Here is a 16,554-nt window from a genome sequence, read left to right on the forward strand (position 1 = left end):
GGAACTAGGCTCAGAAGATGCCACAGAAAAAGTCTTAAATTAACAACCTACTCCAGACTATTTTAATCTCCAGGAGCTATGGAAGACTTTGTGTAAGAACAGAAGAGCTGGAGTGCTGATATGACCTGCAAGCAGAGCTCATGGACCAAACATGTGGAAATAAAGCCCAAAAACTAGCCTTCCCTCTCACGCCACAGTGACACCACTGTCTCCACATAATTGGCTTTTATGATCTTTTACTCTGAAGAGCCAGCAGTACTGTCCTACCATTTGCCTCCTCTATGTGTAGCTAGAATATATTTTTATTTAGCTCTTACGTGCAGCACCGTATGGTACTAGGGACTTGCAGACATTAATATAGTATTTCTGTGTAGAAGCAGATAAAGCAATTGCCTCCCAATTCTCTCTATGCCGTGTCAGAGATGAAAAGTCATAGAAGTTTCCTTCATCATCCCTGTAAGATAAAGAATTTAAATTTAGCATTTAAAAGAAGTAATTCCAGTAACTTCAAAATTGTCATTTACAATAAGCTTCATCTTAATAATTCTACAATCAGAGCCTCTTGCTAGAAAAGAACTCTGGTCCAGACTCTTGGTCCCCAAAAGCTTCAAATTCAGTACAGAGATATCACTGCATCAGCAACTGGCTGCGTACATAGCCTACAGCCAATGCAAGAGTATTTCTGACTTCACTGGAGCACACACGTTTAATGCACGGTAAGCACAAATGGAGGGTTGCAGCAGGTTGTTCCATCTTAGGGTAGAAATTTACCCTGACTCCACACGTTAAGGACAATTGCCTGTGAGTTTTATTTGACCACACTTATCAAGTATTACTACAATAACTAAAGAGGCAGTATTGCAGAGTTACAGTAAGACTGTACTCATTTCTGCCATTACACAGCCCCATCTTACATTTGTGGAATCAACTTACTTGTAGGAACACTCAGTGGATTTAACAGGTGGGCAGGCATACTGTGTATGCCATTCAAACATGTAGGTGCAATCTGGAGTTTCCTTCAAAAATACAGGCTGAAAGAAAAAAAAAGGAATTTACTTTCTCCAATTTAAATATAGGAACTACCAAAAGGTCTCAGTCAGCTTCAAGAAGGTCCAGCAACTTGTATTAGCACAGTATCTTAGAGACATACCGTGCCTCTGATCTGAACAGTATGGCCTGAAAAGCTCAAAGCACAGCTTCTCTCAAACCCAAGTTTATCCACATGCACACTTTTGATTAAACAGCAACCGTTAGGAGCTACTGCCATCTTCCGTGACATGAGGAAGGAAAAGAGCCAAAGGTAAACCTAAGCACCATTCTTTGTGAACAGGAAGGTGAGCACAAGAACAGTGAGAAGTATTAAAAATTGCAAGTAACCAAATAACTTTGTTCTGGCCATATACTACATGACTTTCTACAGATTCATTATCCTATATTTTATTTCTCACTAAGGGACTGCTCTTATTTCTGTGCAAGTTTCCCAGCCTCTTGAAGGGCTTTGCTAGTAGCAGGCATCTCCTAAATGAACAGCATGCTCTAACTTTCCTGGGGCATAAGGAAGATACCTTCCATAAATAGGATTGTTTTTAAACCTATTGGGAGCTTTATGTCTCCTCTATAACCTACAAGTGATTCAAGCAGTCCCTGAAGGAAGCTAATTCATGTTCTTCACCTTACCCTGCAACACATTAAGATGACAGCAACTCTGGAAGACAGTATATACACAGGAATTGTTTTGCAACTAACCTCTGATGTAGTCTTGTCACAATAGAATAATATGGCAGTTGATCGTTCATATATTTTATGACATTTTTCTCCACTAGTGTAATTAATCATTATTAAACCATTTTTGAAAGTCAGTTTCTCTGTAAGCAGGCCTAAAAGCGAAGAGTTGAGAAAATTAAACAGTTAATCCAGTAAATACACATTATTTCAGTCATGCATGTGACAACCAGGTTACACAGCAATAACAGGCACAATAAAATAAGCATTGATATAAAGACCTAGGACTTCCTCTAAAACACATGACTTAGTTATTTAGTGAATACTGTTTGTGTGGTAGCGTTGAGCTCACTCCCAGTTGCGTGACAAGATAACTATAGACATAAGATTTTATTTGCACATGAAGTATAACTGGTAGGGTATTTTATCTCATAAAACTTGAGATTAACCAGGGTGTAACAAAAGCTACTATGTGATAAATTAATAGATCTTGCTACTCTTTCCACTTTAAGTTTCTTCTGATCAAGCGCCATACCTGCTACTTTTCTGAAAGTACTGTCCATCTTCTTTACTTGACACGATGACACGCCCCGAGCCCCTGGCTTGCAGCTTTCTGTTATTTCTCCACAAACTCTGAAGTAGTAGTCATACTCCTCTGTACTCACTTTTATGTCTTTATTGGAAAGTGGCTTCAAATTATAAACATGACCATACCTCGGATCTTTCACCTGGCAATTCTCTCCTTTAAAGGAAAGTTAAGAATTAAAATACAATCTTATATCTGTGAGCCATACCAAATACATTTAGACAGCTAAGGCCTCCTGGCACAACTAAGGCCACAAAAGCTAAGTAGCTAGCACTCCATGGGAATGACACTACAGAACCATTTAAATCCAGCTAATCAGGCTGTCTTGAGAAGTCACTATGACCTAGAACGATAAAACTAATGCACAAATACAATCTATATATAAAAAAACTAACGAAGACATAAGAGCTACACTGTACTTCAAAAATTACATCAGGCTGGCCTGACAGGCTCTTTCTTCAGCAAGGCTGAAGGTTAAGGACAGAACCAGAGATACTAGAAGTCCAGCACTTGCTCAATTATCTGGAAGGAACAGTGAGGTCACAAGGCTGAAGCAAAAGCTGTCCTAGATATCCGTCTTCCATCTCTCTGTAACAGTTACCAAGTCTGCAGAGTTAGGTTATAACTGATATAGGAATTGTTAGCTAGAGCTTAAAGCCACACAGAGTCAATGGAGAAAAGGTTTGAGAAACATCTGGTTTCATGGGTTTAATCAGCTGAGAAGCACCTGTAACATTACTGCTGATTAAGCCCTCAGGTTTGAAGTGAGGCTTGGCTTTGAAAGTTTTGAAAAGATCAGATCGTATCACATGATTACTGTGCTTTCCTCAATCCCCTAACAAGCTGATACCAAGACGAATGACAAGGAAGAGGGAACTGATACAAAACCACAACTCTCGTCAACAGCATGCTGCACTGTACTTGTGTGCTACAGAGCAGCAGCTTGATAAGCATTCTTCTTGTAGCCTTGTACCACATGAGATGACTGACAGTGTCAACTAGGTTGAGTACAGATGCAACAGATACTTTACAGGAAGTCTGACATTTCAGAAGGTATTATCTACATTCACAAGGTCTTATCTACAAGCTGCAAAACAAAGCTCTTAAGAGCAGAGAAGATACCTGCACACTCAGTTTCCTACCAACTGAATATCAGAACTAGAGCCTGTGATTCCTTCTTGCATGTCCTGAAGTCAACTGTAAACTGATACTCTCTCCTCTGGTGTCTCCACCATTGCCTAGTGAGAGTCAAGTTCACAATACAATTTCTAGTTTTTGGTGGGGAACAAGAAAATATTTGACAGGCACAGGATCAACCACATTTCCATGAAATCTGACACTTACCAATATTTGCAAGACTAACAAGTTTCATTGTGATTTAACAAGGTAGCACCATGATTTGACCAGAAAGTATTTTTCCTGTTAGATTGGGAATCTTTGCTGGACTAAGTCTCTGAATAGATTTCCCTCGACAAGCCAGCATCTTTTACAGAAAGACTTGCAGGGCAAGAAACAAATGTAGCTTCACTGGGTATTCACTTCTTGTACAGATTTGATACTTGAAAGCTTAACTACATGTACCTTCTGCTTTGTGAACAGGGCAGGCCGCCAAGGTTCTCCAAACAAATACAAACTCACAGTCGTTTTCTTGCTCAAACACTGGGGAACCCTACAAGAAAAAAAAAAAAGCCATGTGAAGGAGATCTACTAGAAACTACATTGCAAGTCCCAAAACATACATGAAAAATCCCTTTTCAATGGGGTTGCACAATCTAAGGTCTCTTACCAAATTTCTGTACCCATTTTGAACAAAGCTGTCTGCAATACAGTTCACAGTTGTGTTCAAAGAGCTCAGGAAAGCAGTTGAAAGGAAAGACAAGTGAAATGCCTATATGCAAGATACTGTCGTTCTAAATGAATCAGTCTATTCCAAAAGAAGAGAAACTGTTTATGGTGTAAGTCAAGGCTCTTAAATCTGTAATAGCTACTAGCACAGAAAATTACCGTTGTCTGATCGCACTGAAAGATTATACGTGTAGAATAACGTTGCTTATCTTTGCACATATCACCATTCAAGTAAATAATGCTTAGTGATCCATCAGTAGCAGCCTGTGGATTTATCTGAATGACTCCAAGGTTCTTGCTTGTATCAGCATATTTCACACAGGATCCTATGGCTCCACCTACAGGAAAACACCAGAAAAACATGTTTTAGTTCAAAGCTTCGTGAACAAGTTATCTTTATTGTAAGACAACATAATGAAATAGCTTGAAGAGAGCTTTGAGCGTTCAGCACAGTTCAAACTCCTGAAGCACAACACAGCAGACACATTTTCATAAGTTGGGAGACACTGTGTGCCTAGAGGCTTTGAGGAAGAGAACAAGTCACAGTTCTACGTTCTCTGAAATCTTTAAAACTGTATTAATCTGTCCTTATAGACTCAGAAGGCTAGAGCAACAAGTTTAAATCATACTGTCTAGAAAGGCAGTAAGACACGCATGGCATAAGCTCCTCATTCAGACTTCATTCAGTTAAGAAGCATCAACATTTAACTTGCCTTTAAAAAAAAAAAAAGTCCAGATACTTGCTAATACTCCCCCACAACAGTTTTCCCCAATTGCTTTTCCACACATCTCAACGCAAGAGTCCTGATTAGCATTAAGACTGCTCTCAGTTTGAGAATATCTGCAATACTTCATCTTAGACATTGGAACAGGCTGTCCAGGGAGGTGGTGGAATCACCATCCCGGGGAGTATTCAAGGAAAGGTTGGACCTGGTATTTAGGGACATGGTTTAGGGGGTGACATTGGTCGTAGAGGTACGGTTGGACTAGATGATCTTGGAGGTCTTTTCCAATTTTAATGATTCTATGATTATACCCCTGTGAGGTATGTGAAGTTCAGCAACTGAACAGGCAGGATTGAAGAAATTGTATTAAAATAACAAGGGTTATCATTCTGCATGCAAGGTCTGGCACCAGAAATCAGAACTTAAGAAATGCTTGCCATTTGGCTTACCAGGGCATCCAGGCACAGAGGGCAAAGGTTTGCAAACATTCAAGAAAAATGTTCGCTTCTTCGCATTCTTGGAAGTATCTATAGCAACCCACGGTTCACTCTCTTTGCTCAAGTCACTTAAGTCATATTCATTACCAGCAGCATCTGGAAGAGATGTGGTACATACAGTAAACTGGAAGACCTGCTAGACAGTTGCAGTATAGTACCAGGTTTCAAATGATATGTTTCACTGATGAACGCACATAATTCAAGGTATTTTTCAGAATCACATTAGACATCCACTGAGACAAGATACTGTTCGCATAGAGACAGAGCTATAGAAGATTAAAACCCAATTCTCTTGATAATCGGTTTAGCTACCACAAGCAACTATTCCACAATTCACAGGTGGATTTTTCTACAAGCAATACAAATTTAACCTGCTTTCTTCAGAGTTAGACTGAAGTTGCATTTACTTTCCATATTAGCTTTTCATCTGTTTTTATAAGTTAAACCTGCTTTAAACAACCCATTTCCTCTCCCTCTCTACAACATATCTGAAGACCTCAGGCCTCAAACTTCTTCAGACCAGGCATCCTTAAGTTATCCCAAAGCCCTACTCCATAGAAGCTTGTGGTGTTCAGTTAATCCTTCCAAGAGTTGTTGAACAAAGCCCACCTGAATCCCAGGTACTTACCTGTAACCTGACAATCTACAGGAGCAGGAGCACAGGCCAGAGCTGTGTGAAACTCAAAAAAAGTATCATGGATGTTCAGTACGCTGTTTATCTCTTCACGCACAAACTTAAGCTCTCCAGGATATGAATCATTACAAATGAAAGTCACCGTGAAAGTGTCTGATGTCCCTGTAAAACAGAGTTATCTGCTGCTGGTTTACTCAAGAATATTTAAGTTGAAGTTCAAGCTAACACTCGACTTCAACATTTTCTAACCACTTCTTCTGTTCAGGCAAACACTACATTCTGTTTATATGCTTCTTGAACATTAAGAAGTATAAGCCTTCTTTAGAGACCTGTGCTAAAGTGCTTAGCAGTCTCAAGCAGCTTTCCAAATGGGAGACAAATAGCATTACCACATCTCAAAGAGCAGAATTACATTCACTTAAGTGTGCTCCCCATGTCTGACATATGAGAAGAAACAAAAACCCGCAAGACATCAAATCAGTTATACCAGCAACCCCTACATTGCATCACACAAAAGGTGGGGTTTTATTTAGGTTGTGTAATAACTTGAAAACAAGTATTGATACTTTTTGAGTAGCACACATTAAGTTGTTTAGTTTTCCTTTCCACAGCCCATGATTACAATTAAGTGGAGGGGAGTACTTGTCTTCATTGTATCCTACAGTAATCAGAAAGGTAGAAGCTCTAGCAGTGAAATACACAATGGCTCAATCACTTGTTTCGGTATGTGTTATACAATGAAAAATCATCATGGCTATGAAAATGAGAAAATATGAGGTATCACCACAACAATTTGTACAGACAACCAACACAATGGAACCATTATCATTTTCATGATTTGATCTCTTCCTAGTTTTAATATGAACTAGCCTGTTTAAGCGATTAACATCAAACACAGGTGGTTTTACGACATGAACAGACAGGGAATGAAGACCATTTACAGAACATTAATACATTGTCACAACTTCCTGAACTCACCTGATTCCACACGAAGAGGACCTCTGTAGGTAAGAGTTAGAACTCCCTCACTAGACAGATAAAGAGTTTTGTCCAATTCCACCATCCTCACTGATGTCAGATTTTCTGCTTCACATCCAGCAGCTTGTTTTCCATTGATTTCACCACAATCTGGCATGGGCCCACAAATGTTTAGCTAGAAGTTTTAAAAACCATGAGTGTACACAGCATTAACCACATCAGAAAAATTAGACCTATTTACTTATTTACATATAAGTGAGTTTTACTTTTTAAAGCCTGATTTCAAGCATCACAAAATGTCTTTCACTTCCACACTGCAAGACAACCAACTACACAGGAACAGCATCTTGACTCTTCAGTTTACATGGTCCACAAGTTCTCCCCACTGGAAGTACAGGATGTGGTTTAACAACCAAAAAACAACTATGGTACTATCTGTAGATAGCCTAGAACTAATGAGATAGGCAAGCCAAATTAAGAGCACTGATATGGATAGATTAAATCCATTTCTAGGCTTTCACCATCCATTTTTAACACTAGCAGATAATCTTATAATTATACAACGAAGTCCATAATTAGTCTATGCATAGCCTTGTGGTGCCACTACAATGAGACTGATTTTTAGCTTTGCTATATAATGTCTATGCTTTTAAGACTATTTTAAATGATGAAGCAAGTTACCTTCTATTTTTTTCTCAAGTACAATACCTTTTTTGTCAAGTCTAATCTCATAAAATACTGTACAAGAGCTCCATTTCACTAATCTTGACCAGAAGAAATACAACAGCAATATCCATAAGCAACAGGTTGTACAGTCAGAATTCTTACCAAGAATTTTTTCCCAATTCCTGTTGCCATATAGCCTTTTCCTGAAGCTAATGGTTGAAGATTGAATAAAAAGCCACTGTTTGGATCTCGCACAGAGCAGGTCTACAAGAGAAAAATTACAACATTATTCTCTCACTCTGCATTTCTGGTGTTTAAGTTCTACTTCTAGCTTGCTTAAAGAGTCGAAGTAGAAATTTACAGGATATACCTATCCTGTCTAGGAAGCAGCAACTTAATTTGGACAACTAGAGTACAGCTCTGGCAGTAGCAACACTTCAATTCTTTCGCACAGTTGTCCACTGACAGTCATATCAAGATATCGAAGTGTAGTTCAACAGGTGTCATCTATCAGGTTAGCTAAGAGCAAAGAAATTTTAATTGGAGGATACTTCTACTCTAATGTGATCACTTTAAGACCTGTAAACGAGAAGCAATTGAGTAGCCCAGTGTAAAGAAGTGAGCCTCATTTGATGATCTGTACACAAACAATGACAACAGAAGTCCTTATGTATACATTCAACTTTACTAGCAAACTCATAAGGGAATGAAACATCCAATGCCATAGCAAGCCATTCTTCCCTGAGTGCACACTGTACCACTTTGGCCAAAAGTTACATACTTCACAAACACATCAAGACGACAGACACATCACATGCCAGAAAAATAGCACATGAAGACCATTAACACATTTGTCTCATGCTTTCTCACCTGAGAATCATCTTTTGTTTCCTTAATTGGACAAGCAGCTTCAGTTTCCCATAAGAACGTGACTACACATTCCTGAATAGATATAAACCGTGGGCTGCTACTCTGGAAACAGATAACAGAGAAAAGACCAGAATCAAGGCAAATGTAATGGCCAACACCTTCCCATGTTTGAGATTCTGCTTTAAAATTGCGATGTTCTAAAAGATTTCACTACAAAAGCACAGAATTCCCAACCCAGTTTCCTCACTCCTTTTTATTTTGAAAGTCAGGAGAATTGAGTCTGATATACAAATATTCAAATGCAGTTCAAAACTGAACCCAGACACATATCACACCTTTCTTCAGTCTAAGTTTTGGAGAGTTTGGGGTATAAGGTACAGTACACTAAAAAAAAATGAAGTACCACAAAACACTGTCAGCTGAGGCAACTGCAATAATAATTACTTGATTCATTTCAGTGCTTTCAGGCAAAAACAAAACAGTTTGTAACTGCATCGCGTCCCAGATTTTTACCATATGTCCTGGGGAGAAGAGCAAGTGAGGGAAATAAGACTTGCAGATTCACAAGCTATCATGAAAAAGTTTAGGCAAGCTTCAGTGGTTCCCCCCCAGTCTAAAATTCAGCAAAAATTTCACAGAATTAAGAATGCATCTAGAATCAAGCTACGGAGATGCAAAACCTCAGCCTGAAGATGCACTTTACGGTGTTCTTCCTCTTAAGGGGATCTGCAATGTCTGCATGTGTAACTCCAATCTTCAGTCAACTCCTCATGCACTTTTTCATGCTAATTGAACTAGCCTGAAGCATCAATTTCCACTAGGGTTATTAGTTGTTAGCTATTTATTACTTATGATAAAATACTGAATCTCATATACACGTTTCTCTGGCATCTAATTTAAAATAGAGATGTAAAAACAAAGTTAAGACCCCAAGAAGTCTGTTATCATTAAACACTTGATGGAAAGCCTCCTATGATAGAACAACTGAATGATCATTTGTCCTTACCAGAGTGCCCCTGGAACAGACAAAGTGGATGGTTGTGGTATAAGTTGTCATCTTTCCATCAGCATTGATGCACACAGAGCCATTTGAATAGGTTAGAAGAATGTGACCAGGTCTTTCAACTACTAATTCTTTGCTGGCAACACCAAGATTGCTAATAGAGGTGGCTTCATAGTAAGAATCCTAGAAATACAGAAAACTGTCAGCAACTTCAAATTCAAGTGCACTGTTACAGAAATGTCCAACAAGATGGTACCTGCCACAATAACCTTATATACAGAAGACTACCTTGAGTTTTGAATGCGACTGAGAGGTCTAGAGATTCCTCCATATTTCTCCCCCATTCTATATTTAAGATACACATTTAACCACCAGGAAGTTTTACTTTACAATAAGGTGCCTAGAGTGCCTCAAAAATCATCCCCATCTCACCAGCTACACAGCTCAGGAGTTTAGGGAGGCCTACACCTCATATGCAATAACTACAATTTAATTTGTGCAACTCTTTAAAACAGTATGTAGAAGGCCCCAGTCATTCTTAGAGCAGGCATTACTTATCTGTCATGCTTAGGAAAGTTTAAAAAAAACACTAGCAGAAGTTGAGAGTGGGAACCTTGTAAAAATTAAAGCTTTGGTGTTTCAAGAGGCTGGTAGAAGTCTGCCATACTGCAGTGACTATGCCAGCACTAAGGATGCACAGGATACCATTGTATGCTGCACAAAGGGGCCAAAACTCACGTGCTCATCTTGTACTCCCCTTTAACTCAATCACTTCGGCAAATCAGCTCTGAGCTGGGACAAAAACACTACTCACATGATCGTGTCGATATTCCATCTGACACACAGATGCTCGTCGGTCACATCCTGGAACAGCAAGCAGTGGTCGACAGACATTTATGTAGTACTTTTTGCGCTCACTTGGTCTTGAATTATCCATGGCATACCAGTTTCCACCTCTCTTCTCAGATTTTGCTAAACTGCGTGGGAGGAAAAAGTTCATGCTGGGATTCACATGTTATTCATAGATTCCCTCTAGCTTTGTTAAGTTTCAAGAAAGGAACTGCAAGGCATTTCAGTTTGCATTTCATGTAACTTTTTCCCCTCATTTTTAAGTGTCACAAAAAATTACTCCTAGGAAAGTAGAAAACAGTCGAAGCAAGTTAAGCAAAGCCAACCCAAGAAGTCAACTTACATCTCAGGAGTCGTCAATATACCAGATTGAAATATCTCCGTTTCAAGATACTTGCATTTAAGACTGTCAGAAGAGATGACTTTTCTAGTGCATTTTATGCATGAAACCGGTGTCATCCAGAGTTAAACAATCAGCTAGCACACTGAACTAAAATAGCCAAGTTCACACAAAGACTGCGTTACTTTACCTCGACAAGTCATATTGGTCCATGGTGTTGGGATCAGTCACAATACATTCCAAGGGCAGTTCAGGACAGGCATACTCTGTGTACCACCTGAAGTTGTAGGTATATTTATCTTCTACCTAGAAAAACAGCAGAATAGGTCAAGGGAGGCTTTCAAACAGACTACTATGTAAAGCAACACTACTCCTTTGTATATTAGGTTTATTTCCCCCTGGGTCTTGGGATGCACTTTCTCAGACTGATTAGTACAGGTCGGTCCATTTTCACATTGATCTTGCCATTATTTCCCTACTGTAACACCAAAAGCACTTGCAAAAACAACCATAGCAACATAACTACTGTTGGCTGAGTTACAGGGCACAGTCCTAGCACTTCAGATCTCTGGCCAAGAAACATGGCTTTTTTTTCCCCCCCGATTTGAAATACAAGAGGATCAAAAGCACTAGTCATTATATGGCCCAGAAACTAGAGAATAGAGAATAGTGAGGTGAGAACCTTGATGCAGGTCAACAGTTTACTACTGTTCAGTATAGGCAAGATGAGTACAGGCTGATATACCAAGAAAAATACCTGTTTTGTTGAGCAGTCTGCTTTATAGATATGGTTATTTCCATCCACAAATCTCTGCTGTACCAGCCTAGCAGTGATTATTTGCATGTTTTACGGATGCAGAGAGTTCCCTTCTTCATATGTAACTTCTTACCTGATATTCAGGCTGACCTACTCCAGCCTGATGGTCACACAGGAAAGTTATGAGAGTAGATCGCTGTGTTTTCTTCTCATCATTATATGGTGTACCATTTTTGTAGGTCAACTGAATCAGACCATCGTAATATGAAAGTTTGGAATTAGGCAGACCAAGACTCCAAAACTGCTTCTTACTAGAAAAGAAAAACAGGCTCTGAGACTGTGCAAAATTCAGATGTAGTTATCTTAAAAAAAAGTCAACCAAACAGTAGGCACACAGGTATGTTTATAGAATACTCTGTAATAAGACAAAAGGATTCAGCAAGATTGAGTATACAAGTTCAAAAACTAAGATAAAAACGACTACCAAAAACAAACAAACCAAGAACAGGTGTCCTTCTTTGGGAAGCAAATGAAGTTATACCTTACTTAGGTACCTAGAATACTAATGCTTCACTCTCTAGAACAGTAACAGAAAAGAATGGGCTTCAAACTGCAGACACCCTAATACCAAGCTCATGCTGGTTTCATGCAACCATGTGAGGATGGCAAAGATCTAGGATTCCACAACAACAAGTCTTCTCACTTAAGAAAACCGCCTTTATATGCTCTTAGCTCAGGATCAGCTTTGGTCTAGGAGAGTTTCTTTACTCTGACTTCATGTCAGACTAGCTCTGTCAGACCTAGTCTAACCACCTTTCCCCACACAGGTACAGCAAACTCTCCTTAACTGGAGAATACCCCAAGATCAAGCAAAGTCAAGTACAATTGCATGTGAGTGCACTGCACCACATCTCTAGCAATAGGCTGACCTGGAATCTGAAGTGTTGCACAGATACTACACCTTAGACGTGGCTGGTAGAAGATAGAACAATGCTGCTTACAGAGTAGTTGTGCACATTGGGACTGTGCCTGCATTTTTACCGATGGAAACATGCTGCTACACCCAAGTTCTGGGCTCTGCCTCACATAAGGCAGCTGCTACTCAGCCTTAGGACCTTGGCTAACCTAGGCAGTAGTTGTTCTTTACAGCAAACACTCTTGAAACCCAGCTGACTTGAATTCAAAGTGCAAGTTGGCTTAATACAGCTGGAGCAGTCAATACACAGCTTAAAACCCCTCTGGGAACACTCACAGAAAAAATATCCTGAATTGAACGGGGCCCACAAGGATCATCAAGTCCAACTGGCTGCACACATGACCACCCAAAAAAAATCATACCGTATGTCTGAAGGCGGAGCAATGGACAGTCTCAAAAGCTAATTGCAGGCAAGATCACATATACTTCACTTGAAATAGTTGGCAGCATAATTACTACACTGACACTTATTTTACATGCAAGTTACCTGAATCTACTGCAGGTAGTAATTACTTTACATGCAAATTGGTCACTGTTAGATAACATCACACAACAGGAGATCTATTACAAGCAACAGAACTAGCAACTTACCTTTGTGTTACCTGGCATGCTGCTGATGGTGTGTGACACAATTCGACTGGCACACTGCCACAGATATTTATGTAGAACAAATATTGTGAAGTATTAACTAAGTGGTACCCGTTTTTCTTGACCAGTGGTGATAAATCAAAAGAGAAGCCTAACAGGGAAGGAATAAAATTTCATTCAGCCTAAGATTCAGTCACAGTTTTTCCCATCATCTCTCAAACTTTGATTCTACCAGCCATACGGCTAGTTATTATACAGACACGTTCCCCTAAGCGTATCTCCCCTTCCATGTAATTGTTCCAGAAACATGGAAATTCAGACACAATGGAAGCATGTGCTTTCTTATAGATGAATTTACTACAGTCAAGTACAAGTTACACCTATTTCCCCACACACACACACTAGGAAGAGCATTAAGCTCACACTGGTCTCATTTTAACATGTGCATATACTTCAGAACTCTGTGCTCCACTGTTTTAGATGCTTAGACTTAGAACAAGTTCACTTTGATTTTGCACAGAAAGAGGACTTAATGCTCAATGCCATGGCAGAAGTCCTATCCTTGAAGACCCTTCAGTTTGGCCAACATAAACACGTACCTGCCTGAGCATCAGAGACTTGACAGTTATCTCCTTCAGTTTTAGACAGGACACATGCAGCAGCAGTATACCAGTCAAAAGCATATGAACATTCACCTTCAGACATCAAGATTGGAGCGCTTTCTAGATCACCTGGTATTGAAAGAGCAACATGTTAAACAATACAGTCAGGCTGCCAAAATTATTACCCTAAGCCTACAAACACTGACTTCTCCCCAAAAGGGGACCAGAAGTAATGAAGTACCTCTACTGTGAAAATAAGGACCACAATCAACAATTCCTTACGCTAGTTCTTTGCATCCTTCTCCCCATGTTTAGCCAAGAGGTGAGGATGTACTGCTCAGTCTGTTCCCAAGAACTCTCTCACTCCAAAAATGTTTCTTTTGATATGCAAGCTGGGAGCTTGGCTATAAAGCAACAGGTTTATCAGAACTAGTGCATGACCTGATCTGAACAGTCAACACGCAAAGGATTTAGCTTCCTCAGGCTGAGGTGCAAGAATCCAAGATCTCTATTTCCCTGGAAGAAGTTATACTAGTGGGCTATTATAGGGAGATGAAAATTAACAGCTTCTGCAAGTGTTCCTGCTTACTGTAAAATGCAAGCAGTTCAGAGAAAACTTATTGAAAAAGGTTAACGTAAATGAATACATGTATGGTTCAGAACCAGTCTTTTCTATCAAGACAATCTAGAGGTAGAAAGTGCTTTCTAGAGCTTGCAAGTGTTCACAATGCTTTAGTCACTTAAACTTACCTTCACCTTGTTTGAAAATCTCAGCTCAAGAGATTATTAAGTGGTCTTGAATATTCAAAGAGCACTTTTATAAAACATTAACAGAGATACATACCTGCAGTTAAATTGCTGTCATCCTAGCAAACAATAGTCCTTCAACTTTTGCATACAAGAAAATGAAAAACAAAGACAAATACTAAGACTTAGCACTCACGCCTGGGAATATGAAGTGATCTCCATTTTTTAACTGGATTAAAGAAAAAAAGGTGTGGATATTCTTACCTGGTCTGCATATAAGAGTGATGACAGTTTTGATTTTTTTGTTAACACCACAGCTGTCTCCATTTGAATAGATAAGTTGAATATTTTCTCCAACCTTTTTAGGCGAAGAAACAAATGTTCCAAGATTCCTGCTCTTGTTTTGTTTATCTGCAAGGAGAGCAAAGGCGTCACTTTTTTCCCCTAGAAAGTTTACTCTAGGGAGAGAATATTAACTAGCCAAATGGAAAGTCATAAGAAAGCATGCCATTACAAGTTGGTTTTCAACCTTCCCTAGACCGTTCTACAAGCCATGGAGGAAAGTGTAATACCATTCAGCTGTTAGGAAAGTATACTGCTATCATGTCTTTTGAGGTCTTTAGCAGCACAAGGGAATTATGCTCCTAACTTCCATTTCCTCAAATAACAGAAGGCATCCAGTGCAGACCTTTTGCATTTACAAAGGAAGAAACACCAAGCCTTCAGAGATTTAAAGACTCACCTACAGAGCAAATAGCAGCAGTATCTGGGCAGAGGGAAGCTCCTCCTCTCTTCAGAACTTTATGGCAGATGTTGATGTAATAATGTTTCCTTCCTGCCTCTGAAAGGCTACTGTCAACAGCTTCCCAGTTCTGGGCTGAATCTGAAATACAGACAGTCACTAAGAACAAGTCAGCTAGCTTTATCACTCCAGCCTCTCGATTCCAAAACACCATTCATCACAGAAAAACAGAGTCCCTTAAGACAACAATAACCAAGACAGTCACAGATACAGCTACTTTCCTAACGCGATTATTTCTTTTGAGAGGATGGAACTGGGTGCCAGTACCCCAGAAAAATACCAAGAAAAGTGACAGCCAAATTGCGTTCTGCTAAGGAATTGCAATGACATTAGAAATGGCACGTAAATTCAGAACAGAAGTTTCAGAACAAAAGTAACTGAAAGTGAGCTTTCACTGCCATACCAGAACTGCGGATCAGAGGTGACAAATCATAGTGTTTTCTCTTATCAGAAACTCTGCAAAGGAGATCTTCTCTTTCTTTAACACATGCGTATTTTGTATCCCAAGTGAAAAAATAGGTGCAGTCCACTTCGCCAGTAAACACTGGAGTCCCTCTACCATCATTACCTTAATATTGAAGATGAATACACAGATTAGGTTTCCAGTAGGAAGAGAAAAAAAGCAAGAGATATTCAAGAACTCAACGCAACATGCAAGGAAGACAGAAAAACCACAAGTCCTGTGCAGCAAAAGGATTTATTTTGTTGTTAAACTGTTGACTAAGAAAAACAGGTATTTTCATGCCTCAATATTCTTTATCACCAGTGCTAATTTAACATATCAGTGCTACTACGGTGTACAAAACAATCCTGCAAGCTACAGAAATTAGTGCTTACTCTAGCAATATTTAGTTCTTGTGTTAAATGTGGCTCAAAGCATGCATTCCTTTGAGCATAAGGTCTACCAGCAAGCACAGAAGTCAAACTCTGAGCAGTCACCACAGCTGATTATACTCACCTGCGGTTTCATTGCACTCAAAGTTTATGACTGTCATTCTCTCAAAGCCGGAACTACATGCATCCCCATTCGGATAAATTAAAGTGAGATCCCCATCAGAATATCTGAGTGAAAAGTCAGTTTTAGATAGAAGTGTGATCAGGCAATAACACAGTGTTCTCCTCATAACAGAAGCCGTATTTTATTCTACTTTTTTTTTTTTTTTTTAAACTTAATCACCTCACTCAAGAGGGAAGACAGATGCTTGTTCAACATTAATACTGATATTTCTACTGCAACAAAGGCTTCCAGCCTCAGTGGAACATTTCTTCATATTACTTTATTTCATGGCTATTTTTGCAGGTGGAAGAAGCCATACCCCCTGGACGACTGCTCTTCCATGTCTGCCATATGCATACATACAGAATGA

At 39.4% G+C, this 16,554-nt stretch overlaps 1 protein-coding gene across 1 annotated transcript in view; it reads right to left on the minus strand.

Moving 5' to 3' along the window:
• The window catches only part of IGF2R (insulin like growth factor 2 receptor), a 56,132-nt gene that overhangs the window by 21,255 nt on the left and 18,323 nt on the right, over positions 1-16,554 (minus strand). The window contains exons 10-30 of the mRNA XM_084284779.1: positions 16,146-16,249; positions 15,591-15,755; positions 15,128-15,268; positions 14,650-14,796; positions 13,636-13,767; positions 13,040-13,187; positions 11,606-11,783; positions 10,906-11,021; positions 10,341-10,503; positions 9,530-9,709; positions 8,524-8,625; positions 7,816-7,917; positions 6,988-7,162; positions 6,004-6,171; positions 5,328-5,471; positions 4,313-4,491; positions 3,890-3,977; positions 2,258-2,464; positions 1,747-1,877; positions 934-1,031; positions 318-454 (exon numbers count right to left, since the gene is read on the minus strand). Of these exons, the coding sequence (XP_084140905.1) occupies positions 318-454; positions 934-1,031; positions 1,747-1,877; positions 2,258-2,464; positions 3,890-3,977; positions 4,313-4,491; positions 5,328-5,471; positions 6,004-6,171; positions 6,988-7,162; positions 7,816-7,917; positions 8,524-8,625; positions 9,530-9,709; positions 10,341-10,503; positions 10,906-11,021; positions 11,606-11,783; positions 13,040-13,187; positions 13,636-13,767; positions 14,650-14,796; positions 15,128-15,268; positions 15,591-15,755; positions 16,146-16,249 (3,005 nt within the window). The remainder of the gene's footprint in view (positions 1-317; positions 455-933; positions 1,032-1,746; positions 1,878-2,257; positions 2,465-3,889; positions 3,978-4,312; positions 4,492-5,327; positions 5,472-6,003; positions 6,172-6,987; positions 7,163-7,815; positions 7,918-8,523; positions 8,626-9,529; positions 9,710-10,340; positions 10,504-10,905; positions 11,022-11,605; positions 11,784-13,039; positions 13,188-13,635; positions 13,768-14,649; positions 14,797-15,127; positions 15,269-15,590; positions 15,756-16,145; positions 16,250-16,554) is intronic.

This window comes from Netta rufina (genome assembly GCF_964035555.1).
Source record: "Netta rufina genome assembly, chromosome: 3".
In the NCBI taxonomy this organism is placed as follows: domain Eukaryota; kingdom Metazoa; phylum Chordata; class Aves; order Anseriformes; family Anatidae; genus Netta; species Netta rufina.